At 37.4% G+C, this 12,093-nt stretch overlaps 1 protein-coding gene across 1 annotated transcript in view; it reads right to left on the reverse strand.

Moving 5' to 3' along the window:
- LOC124775345 (otolith matrix protein OMM-64-like) overlaps positions 1-12,093 on the reverse strand; it is a 156,872-nt gene that overhangs the window by 14,271 nt on the left and 130,508 nt on the right. Inside the window, exon 5 of the mRNA XM_047250176.1 lies at positions 4,681-4,945. Coding sequence (XP_047106132.1) covers positions 4,681-4,945 — 265 coding nt within the window. The remainder of the gene's footprint in view (positions 1-4,680; positions 4,946-12,093) is intronic.

Consider the following 12,093-nt stretch of genomic DNA (forward strand, 5'->3'; position numbering starts at 1 on the left):
AAGGTCTGCAGTCGGTTCTGTCAACGATGCTGCAGATGGTGAGCTCTGCCTTCATCTCATAAGCAAGACCGGCAGCCTTCACCAAATCAGATAGCCGCTGGAATCCAGAGAGAATTTCCTCAGATCCAAAGTGACACACGTCATTAGTGCCAACATGTGCCACCACCTGCAGCTGGCTGCACCCTGTGCTCTTCATGGCATCCGGAAGGACCCATTCCACATCAGGAATGACTCCACCCGGAATGTACACGGAGTGCACACTGGATTTCTTCCCCTCCTTAGCTGCCATATCCCTAGGAGGCCCCATTACCCGCCTAACATTGGAGGTCCCAACTACCAACAAGCCCACCCTCTGCAATTGCCCGGACCTTGAAGGCTGAGAATCATCCTCTGAAACAGGGCAGGCAGCTGCATCTGGCTCAGCCAGAGACAGTACCTGAAACCTGTTTGTCAGATGCACCGGGGAAGCTTTCTGATCAGCCTCTGGGGACATCTTTCGCTGCCTGGCATGCCTTGGAACGACCTCCCAATCAATCACAGGCAAGGGCTCAGCCCCACTGCGGGCAGCAACCGGGGCAACCACAGTGGCAGACCGATCTGGGGACAGACGGGACGAGGTTGACATCCCTATGATACCCAAGTCTGGCTCCCCACAGTGGTGCCCATTGGCAACAGCCTCAAGCTGTGCAACCGAAGTCAGCACTGCCTGCAGCTGTGAGCGAAGGGATGCCAACTCAGCCCTCATCCGAACACAGCAATCACAGTCCTTGTCCATTCTAATCGATGTTGAACAACAGTTACTGAAACACGAGTCCATGCCTAGATAATGCAAGGGAAACACGCAAAGAATGTATGAACTAACCTGTACAAATGCCTAACGACTGCGCTACAATCTGCCTGAAATTACGATTACAGTAACTAAAACTCGAAATTACACCTCCTATATGAAACTCACACGCAATTTAAGTAAGAATCTATGAAGTAAACACAGAAAAGAAGCTATATATGTATCTTTCTGTGCTGTGTAACCTTCATTCTGTATGGTGTCACATTTTAACTCTGGTATCATGTACCAATACCATCCCACTGGAATTCTACAGCTGGTAGCAGAACTGCAAATTTCCATTAGATGCCACTAGCAGTTGTGTGAGATCAGCTGGATCCAATGGTGCACACCTGCTGAGCCTTGCCTCCAGCAGCTCTGGACTATGAACGCACTCTGATGCCACAATAAAGGACAGCCAGTGGGAAACACATGGCTCACTTGCACTTGGAGCCACTTCACTACAGGTGCTAAGTGGATGCTTTCTAGTCACAGCTCCTATGACATAGTTCTTGCTTAACACAGTGATAGTCTCCCTTGTTAACATTGATGAGCTGGACTCTGTTTCTTGCTTCATTATTTGTAATGAATCTTCATTCACTTGGAGAAAAACAAGTTAACTATTTCTTCCATTTACTGTGATGTTTCGTTTCCTAATCATCTCAGCTCCTGTCCAGCTTTCCTATGATGGCAGTTGCCACACCACTTTGTTGCCAACCTCTCCTTACTATTGTGTGTGAAGTTGTACCTAACATTAACTATTTTTATAGTTGTTTTCCGTAGCAGAGCATTGCAAACCAGCTCAGCATTCACCTAAATGAGTATGAGGGAAGCTGCTTAAAAACAATACTTGTGTGGCTGGTTTCCCAGATCATTCACTCACGTACTCATTCATTCACTCAACTGTTGTGTTCTGTAGCTCCTTCAAGCAGTGGAACCTTCAGAGATGTGGAACAAATCAAGGTACACATTAACAGAAGACAAGCAAATCATTTTAACTTAATGTTTACACTGTCTTAACAATAAACTATTCCTATGCTGTGATTCTTCAGTTTCTCCCAGCGTATTTGTTGCTCAAACAGTCCACGGGTATACTGCTGGTTCCAGGCACAATATTTCAGCCATCAGACATGTCGCCATCGTCAGGTGCGCTGACGAACTGAGCTCCTGAGGGTGGGCAGCCGATTTAAATCCCCCCCCCCCCCCCCCCCCCTCCGTGGGCCGCTCTGGCAGTCGCGAAGACATGGGTGTTGGAATCTGTTGTAGCGTCGAGTTGCTTGCTACGTCCGCCCCGGTCGCCAGTTTGTACTTCTTGCTGAGAGTCTTCTTAATTACATTTTCAATGACAGGTCCCAAACTTTGCTGAGATTGTAGCCACAATCTCAGTTGATAAGATCTTCCCTGCCTTGCTGAGAGTCTTCTTAATTATATTAAATGCTGGGTCCCAAGCCTTGCTGAGATTGTAGCCGCAATCTCGGTTGATAAGATCTTCCCTGGTGCAGGGAAGACCTTATCAACCAGGATTGTGGCTACAATCTCAGCAAGGCTTGGGACCCAGCATTGAATGTAATTAAGAAGACTCTCAGCAAGAAGTATGAACTGGCGACCAGGGCGGACGTAGCAAGCACATCGATGCTACGACAGATTCCGACACCCACGTCTTCGCGACTGCCAGTGCACGGGCGCAGGCACGGATGGCGGAGAGAGCGGCCCGTGGGGGGAGGGGATTTAAATCAGCCGCCGACCCTCAGGAGCTCAGTTCGTCGGCACACCTGACAATAGTGACATGTCTGATCGCCGAAATATTGTGCCCATTGAACACTATGAACCGGCAGTATACTCGTGGACTGTTCGAGTATTCCTATGCTGCTTGGCATGTCATGCTTATGCCAGATAAATTTTAGCTGATAGTTTAGAAAGAAAACTACTACTTTAAAAATACTGCTGTCTCCCAAGTTATACTAAATGGCAGCTGTTTATCTCCTATTGGTAGCTTAATATTTACTTGATTACACTGGCATTCTTCAAAGAAAATGGTTGCATCAATCTGTAAATACTGAATTCTGTTTGAAGTACTTTACTACTCATGATGCAGATTTTCATGAAAAGTACTAGTTGCCATATAATTAAGAGCTATTTCAAATTTGTGTGTGTGTGGTTAGTTTTTAACACTCTATTGAACTAGGTGGAGTTCACAACTTTTTCTTTTGTGTTAGATGGGAGCTTGTTGAATATCTTCAACCAGTGCACAAATGGAAATGTCATGTGGCTAGGGCCTCCCGTCGGGTAGACCGTTCGCCTGGTGCAGGTCTTTCGATTTGACGCCACTTCGGCGACCTGCGCGTCGATGGGGATGAAATGATGATGATTAGGACAACACAACACCCAGTCCCTGAGCGGAGAAAATTTCCGACCCAGCCGGGAATCGAACCCGGGCCCTTAGGATTGACAGTCTGTCACGCTGACCACTCAGCTACCAGAGCGGACACCAGTGCACATAAGTCCACTTAAAACCATAGACAAAGAGGGAAAGACTACATTAAAATAGTTTTTATCTTGAATTGTGGTTGTGTACATCAAGGCTCAGTTGAAACTTAATTTTATTCTCAGCAACAAAAACGATTAAGGAGCAACTGCATTGGAAAGTGAGTGTAAGAATCTGAAGACCCTTAACAAGAATTGTGCAAGATGTGCAGCCACTTTACATAATATTGTTACTACTTGCTTCCTCTGTATAAACATTTTATTTACTTTAGGTTCAGTGCACCAGCAGATAATTTCATAAGACAAAAAGGAGTGAAGGTTTTCAAAATTATCCAAGAAACTTGTTAATCTGGTGTAAGGGTTCATCCCTGCTCTGCCTGACCTTCCTCTCTCTTAAGCTAGTGTGCTCTGTGCTCTGCATCAAGCTACATGAGCAAGTCAGTCTCTCCTAATGAATGTGTTTTTCAAACAACTGCAAGCAGTGTGACTGACAGATTTTAAGCCCACAGAATGATCAGGTGTCAGTAAACTCTCTTTCATTCCCTCCTTAACTAATATGAGGTCCACAGCCCATATGAACCAACACCAGAACTACATTGTGAAATATCTCACTGTAAGCACAATAATTTGCTGGAACCTGATTTCCTGAATGTTTGCCATAATATTCAAGAACAATTTGCAGTTACTCTTAAAAAACTCATTTAAAAGAAAAAAAAAACTAATCTTAGCTTTTGCAACTATTAGTTCCTTCCTCAGGGATGAAAGAAGGTACTGTTGCTGTTGCACTCTTACTGAGGATATTCTTACAAGAAAGAAAATAGGTTAATATTCTCAGGCAGAAAATATTTTTCTCAATTACTGCCTTTAATTGGCATACAAATCCCTGTTTGCTCACTGAGGAATAAACTAATAGTCTTGAAAGCAGGGTTGATTTTTAAGTTTTAAATGTGTCTGTTGACAATACTTAAATAATTGTTCTAAAGCTAAGAACTGACCAACCAATCTGGCTCTCTGTAATTTTATAGTTTCTAGTAAGTCTCCTCTGATGCAGCATTCTGGGTGACTTTTCCATAACTCTCCCCATTTCCTAATCCTCGGCTGTTCTTTTGCTTCATTCCTGTTCTTCCCCCTTCAGCCATTCTGCCAGAAGAAGGAGCCACTGGCTCTGAAAGCTTGCACATTTCCTTAACTCTTACATGTGTTTACTCCTGCTGCTACTTGTAGCAGATTTTTTTTATCATTCCAATTACATTGTCAAAAATTGATTATTTTTGTTGAAAACATAATAAAGACACCAATAACATATTTACTACATTTTCTTAGTTGCTTGACGTTTTTAGGTATTGAAAGTACAAAAATTAGCTATAAGTTACCTTTTTCTGCCTGTAATATGTGGTTTTCGTTGCCCACTAGTTGGTCTGCGAACACTGTTATTCTTCTTTTTGTTGCCATTTTTCTTTTTATTACTACTACTTGCTGTGCCATTTTTCTTGGTGTTGTTGTTTGAATGTAAACGTACATTAACTGGATCATAACTCTTCCGCAGAACCTGATTTATTCGATCTAAGATATTATCCACAAAACGATTGTACTTAGTTATATAAATAGGTGGAACAGCATTGTTACCATCCATCACTCCTATAAAACAAAATGAAACAAAATAAAATAACAAATTTTCAGTGGTAATTTTCATGATATGGTGAAAATAAAATAATGGTTTTTAACTGCTTATAATACAGCTGATACAGAACATATATTGCTGCTCTCTCCTAAGATAATTTTGGCATAAAAATTCTTGATTTAGCATTAACAAAGACGTCTGGCCTTCTCGTTCTAATCTTTTTGCAGTTAGTACTCACATTCATTCACTGATTATGCTTTTTACCCTTGATCGAGTGCAAAAGATATCCAGTTAGCATTGTTGTTATACTTGTGCATACTGAGGATTATTTTGTGTGGCATCTGATTTAATGCATGACCATTAATGTCAGTGGCTCCTACCAGTAAATAATAAGTAAATCCAATAAATACAACTAAAGGGAGGAGAGCCAACATAAGGGCAATCCAGTGGCTTTTGATAGTGTAACACAACAGCTGCAAATACTGCAGAGTGATTATGCAGCACAATTCATGACTATGCTGTAACACTGAAAAAAATGATATTGCTTTAAAATGCATAGGTCTATGTACACACAGCACCAAAAGTTTTGCATGAGCTCGTTATGTCAAAATTGATGGCACAGCAAACAAAAATTGGCTCTGAAGCGTGTGTATGTATTCATTTGCAGATTAGATTAGTACTTGTTCCATAGATCATGAATACAACACTTTGTAATGATGTGGAACATGCCAGGTTAATAAAAGGTGTCTATACAAGATATTACATTACACAAAATATTACATGACACTTTTTTTTTTTTTTGTAGGGGGTGGGGAAATTACCCACTTACTACATCCAAAAATTCATCTAATGAGTAGAAGGAGTTGCCATTAAGAAATTCTTTTAATTTCCTTTTAAATGCTATATGGCTATATTTCAGACTTTCGATGCTATTAGGTACGTGACCAAAGACTTTTGTGGCAGCATAATGTACCCCCTTCTGAGCCAAAGTTAGATTTAACCTTGAGTAGTGAAGATCATCCTTTCTCCTAGTGTTGTAGCCATGTACACTGCTATTACTTTTGAATTCGTTCGGATTGTTAATAACAAATTTCATAAGTGAATATATATATTGTGAGGCTACAGCGAAGATCCCTAGCTCTTTAAATAAGTGTCTTCAGGATGATCTTTGATGAGCTCCAGCAATTATTCTGATTACACACTTTTGTGCAATGAACACTCTTTTACTCAATGATGAGTTACCCCAGAATATGATGCCATACGAAAGCAGAGAATGAAAATAGGCATGGTAAACTAATTTACTGAGATGTATATCACCAAAATTTGCAATGACCCTAATAGCATAAATAGTTGAATTCAGACATTTCAGCAGATCTTCAGCGTGTTTTTTCCAGTTCAACCCCTCATCAATGCATACACCTAGAAATTTTGAATATTCTACTTTAGTTACCGAATTCTGATCAAAGTCTATATTTATTAAAGGTGTCATTCCATTTACTGTGTGGAACTGAATGTACTGTGTTTTGTCAAAGTTGAGAGCCCATTTGCAGAGGACCAATTAATGATTTTCTGAAAAACATCATTTACAATTTCACCAGTTAATTCTTGTCTGTTGGGTGTGACAGCTACACTTATATCATCGGCAAAAAGTACCAGCTTTGTATCTTCGTGAATATAGAATGGCAAGTCATTAATATATATTAAGAACAGCAGAGGACCCAAGACCGAACCTTGCGGTACCCCATTCTTGATTGTTTCCCAGTTTGAGAAATCACCAGTTTTTGGCATATTATGTGAACTGCTTATTTCAACATTCTGCACTCTTCCAGTTAGGTATGATTTAAACCATTTGAGCACTGTCCCAGTATTTCCAGATCACAAGATAAAAAAAAAAAAAAAAAAACTGACATAGTGAAACAACTAAATAATAGAATTTGAAGCCATTTTGACTATTTTTCAACCATGACTGTCTCAAGAAATATGTAAAGGTTTTTTTAAATTACCACTATCAGTCACAAACTTCGTCAACTATTGTATTACTTATTTATGTTGTGACATGTTTCGGGGGTTATACCTCATCTTCAGGCTAAATGGCATAACAAAACAGCTTTACAATAAGGTCCTACTCATGTTACATAATCTTTTCATAAATGTTGTTGTCATCTTGTGGAAGAAGAGAAAACTTAGTAAGAGGCGATGTCACTTTGGAAGCTGGACTGATGTTTGCACGAAAATGTTTTGTAATGGCCACTCACTTTGTTCTTCTGGTGTGGCAGTCTCATCAATGTATGTACCTTTAATATGAAAAACAAATGAACTGACCCACTCAGCAGAGGTTTCAGAACAAAATACAGTTTTTTATGTGATTCATTCAAGCTGCAAGTTAATGTGTACAGTGGCCATTGTTTAATTGTCATGCTAATCTGAAAATAACATAATTTTTCTTGAATATCTGCCTTTCTCTTGATCTGATTCTTAGCTGATGTTTTTAGATTTTGTTATTTAATCTAGGGCAAGTCAAAGAATATTATACCTGTGCTTGTTATTATTTTTTGTTCCTATTGGTGGACATTTTATTATGTTTCATGTGTTCTTTATTTATTGTTTCACATATTAAATTTTTGTGCATAATACTTACTTTGAGTGTATTACTTGTAAAATTGAAGGTTTTATAATATCTTCTGTCATTATTGTCACCAGAATATATAGTTATGACAATGTACAGATTGATGTAATCATTTTATGGTGTTCATTGATGATCATTTTATCCCAAACTGATAGTGAAGGAGTATTTCTTTTAGCAGCAGTTTTTGGTAGTACAAAATAGGACTTTCTTTAAATATTTATGAACTGTGTGGTACCACCTGCACAAAGTAGTACTACTTTTACTCTGTAGCTTTTTTTCTCTTTTATTCTAAAAGAAGTCTGTTGTGAATACTGGAAACTGCAGGGATTGTGTGGATACTGTTCCATAATTTATGGGATATACCAGCCAAATGGAACTGAAATGTTCCATGTGTTACTGACTTACATGCTGCCGCAATCTGTTAAGCTCTGCATTGAATTGTTCCACATGTGACTTGCAAAACATTCTGGAGATTCAGGTAAGGAGTATTTTTTGCAAAATGTAATGAGTCAAGATGTACAGGAATAAAATAGTCCAGTAACAATTTTCGGGCAGTACATTTTGCATCTAAAAGGTACAATGAGCTGCCTGATATCCAAATGCCAACATGTCTTAAAGGTCCAGAATGAATTTTCACGAGCAGTGGAGTGTGAGCTGATATGAAACTTCCTGGCATATTAAAACTGTGTATTGGACCAGAACTTGCAGCTAAGATCTTTGCATTTCACAGGCAAGTGCTCAACCAATTGAGCTACACAAGCATGACTCACAACTCGCTCTCACAGCATTATTACCATCCGTAAATTGTCTCCTGCCTCTAGTTGGTAGAGCAGTTGCAAGTGAAAGGCAAAGTCCACTGTTCTGAGTCCCTTTATGGCACATAGTTTTAACCTGCCAGAAATTTTGATGTGTTAAAGGAGTTTGCACAGAGACAGATTTTGACAGTTGTAACAAACCACTGAACACACTAAACTGAAGCATATTCATGTGCTGTGGCCAGTCACATTTACAGAGTAAGAAGAGTCTCGTCATAATACAATTGAGCAATACACAAACATCAAATTTTATTACAGATTGTTTGAAGAAGATCTATGGGAACATATTGGCACAAGTGTACAGAGCATAAAATATGTTTGTGACTTACGCGTACTCTTTTCATTTGGAAAAGAAACTATTGATAGTGGTATAATTGTCAGTGAGCACATTAACATGTAATATTGTGGTTGATGAGAATTTCTAAGACTCACATTAGAGAAATTTAATATTAGGTAGGACAATTTTAACACTGTCATTCACAAACATTTGAGCAAACAGAAGGTCTATAACTGATTTCTGTTGCTCACACTGGTTGATATGAAACAAGCTACATAGGTCAACAATAGAGGAAATTTAGTTAACATGTGTCACACCACTGAGATTCAATATTTTTTGTAAATCACCATCACAAAAACTGAAATCTGACGATATCAGTTTGAGTCAGAATAGGGTAGACAAACATCACAGTTATAGTACACAGCTATCTGCATCACATTTACCAATCATTAAAAGATGTGATATACACGGTTCAACTGATTCCAAAATATCTTTCACTCTCAAATTTCAGCAACTATATAAACAATGTCAAATATGTGTTAAGTGTGTGATGACAGGGAATCTTTCTTGCACATTGTAGTTTTTTATGATACCATTCACTCAATGTTTTAGATGTATATTGTATTATTTTATTAGATCTAGTTTATTTGAAACAAACAGAAGTCATTTCATTTTAGAATTAATATTCATAAAAAGGGAATGTATCTCCAACCCCACTCAAATAAAGGTACCCCCTCATCAAAGATAATCATTATTCCTTTTTTATTTAACTTGTATCTCTGCTGTTATGAATGGTATTGTTGTTTAATAGTTATACACATGAGTGAAACATATTTTTGCACAACCCATGATGATTACTGTATAATGTATGCTGGTGGACTAGTGTTGCTGAATTTTTAAACCTTTAAACTATTGCTTTAATAATATGGAACAACAGGTATTTAAAAAAATTTAAATAATTGCAGCTCATGTATTTTGTAGGGTCATGAAAAGGTTGATCATATTTAGATGAATGAATGAATAGATGGATGGATGGATAGATGGTTATTGTAGAAGCTCTATAGATATGTAACTTGCAGTTTTATATCTGTTGACATTTTGTCTTAAATCTTTACACCTGAATTAGAGCACCTTCTAAATTCTAGAAATGATATAAAATCTATTTGTAGTTTTTGTCATTAGACACAATTTTACATATTGGAAAGGGTCAAAAACAAATTTCTAGATTTCTGTTGTTCATCATAATATCTGTAAGAATGAATTCATAGTAGAAATTTTATTATTTCTTATTGTGTTACCACCAAAAGACAAAAAATAATTCTGTTGTTCAGAAGACTCAGCTAGGTAGATTCCTCATAATTTCAAACACCATAATGGTTATAAGATATCTTCATTAGTATTACTAGAAATGTGGCAATACTGCATCATCAACTGTTGGAAAGTAAAGCTGTTTCTGCAGATAAAATGTACATGTACTTTTCATTCATTTGGACACATTTGAGATAATATTTATATGTATTTTTCTTTCATTTGGTAATAGTCTATGTTGAGTACACCACTTGTGCTGCTTTTGAAAAAAAATACTTATTGAATTTATGTTATTAATAGATCCACATACCTGGTTATGATGTTTCCCTTAGATGATTACTTTTTTGCCCAAAACCTGATGAAAATATAGTCTACTTACTATGAATCAACTCCTCGGATTGTTAGAATGGGAAAGGTGTGAATTGTAGAAATTAGAGGAAAAGGTAAGCCAGGTTTTTGAAAGATGAGAAACAATGGAATATTACCCAAATAAAATATGAGCATGTAACATAAAGACAATTTCAAATGATATTATTAATTAACTTTCCCATAAAAAATCTTTAAACAGTGGTAGTGCTGTGAAATAAAACTTAGAGGAATAAGGTGAAAGTCTAGAGGTATAAAAAGAGCTCATTTGTTACAAAACATCTAACTGGGAGAGAAAGGTGGTAGCATACAGTTTATGATCACCTGATTATGTGCTGCTGTCTGCAATCAAATTTATTTACAGTCTCATAGTTTAAGAGGTATTGTTGATATGATCAACACATCCCTGAGATACTGTCATTTCATGGAATGAACTTTTTTTGGGGGGTCATCACATGGTACATTCCTAAATAAACAGCAGTCAACCTGATAATCTCTATACTTAGTGTTTTATGCCATAGTTATAACTTCCACCAGTAATGCAAAATAATTATGGTAATGTAATCCACATTAGAAAATATTAAGCACAGTGTTTTCCCAGTTGTTACAATAACCATAGAAATTAGGTTGATGATGTTTGTGTCACAACCTGAAAAATCTATCTGTGCAATGAGAAATGGTATAAAATCTTGCCTGTGTATGTCTCAATAATGCATGGCGCTGGGATAAAATAATCTCTTTGAAAATTATAATCTAGGAATGAAAGTGTTTCAATTCAAGCATGAAACATGAAAAGAATGGTTGGAATAATAAGTGGACACTCAATTTATGGTGTGGAAATTTAAATAAAATGTTACACTGTCCAACAGTAAAATATTGAAGATTAAAGGTCAAAATAACTTATTGATTTGGACCACTCATTGATTACATATTGTGAAACAAGAGCGAAAGCTGTCATGCGCATCTTGGCCTTTTTTTTAAACTTGTCATTTTTTTCAGTTTCTCTCTCTTTTTATATTTGCTGACCTTTTCCTCAACGGTTATGTCATTAGAACTGTATTTCTAATAATGTTATTAGAGATGCAATTTGGCCTTCTTTTTATTTCTCTTTTTTTTAACTTCTCTCCCTCTCTTTCCTGGTTAGTCTTTAACATTAAGCCAATAATAATGTCTTTATAAACATAATATCAGTTTAATTACATAAATAAGTAGGTGACTTGATTGTGAACTACTAAAAGGAACAAACACACAATTGACCTACAGTGCATCTGGAAAACTAAGAGATGTATCACTGAAGAATCTAAATCAGCATCTGCATCAAGCACTCTATGATAATGTTAGCTAGTATCTTAAAATAAAAATGTGCATTGATTTTAGATCTTTGCAAATCATCATAGCATGCAGTAATACTGAAGCAACATTAACTTTGTTATACACTGTTAGCAGCAAATGCATCTCTTGTAAACAGTCTGGTGATGCCATTGTCGTTCTCTGTATGGCACAACTCATGTAGCACCAGCACCTAACTGTCCATTTCAAACAATTCCTCTTTGTAATACTCTATTAGTAGAAACTGAAATTCTTGTGAGTAGCCCTAAGTGTCACCACTGTTATCATAGGTCACCACAGGGCATCAGATGGTATTACCCTCTTTGTCAAGTATTATTGTCCTTTCCCAGCACAGTTTCCTGTTTGTGAGAGTAGGCCATCAAGTTTTTGACTGTTCTGATGAATATTGTATATCTTTAGTGATTTTCCAAAGCAAGCCCATTT

This window comes from Schistocerca piceifrons, chromosome 2 (genome assembly GCF_021461385.2).
Source record: "Schistocerca piceifrons isolate TAMUIC-IGC-003096 chromosome 2, iqSchPice1.1, whole genome shotgun sequence".
NCBI classification, from domain to species: domain Eukaryota; kingdom Metazoa; phylum Arthropoda; class Insecta; order Orthoptera; family Acrididae; genus Schistocerca; species Schistocerca piceifrons.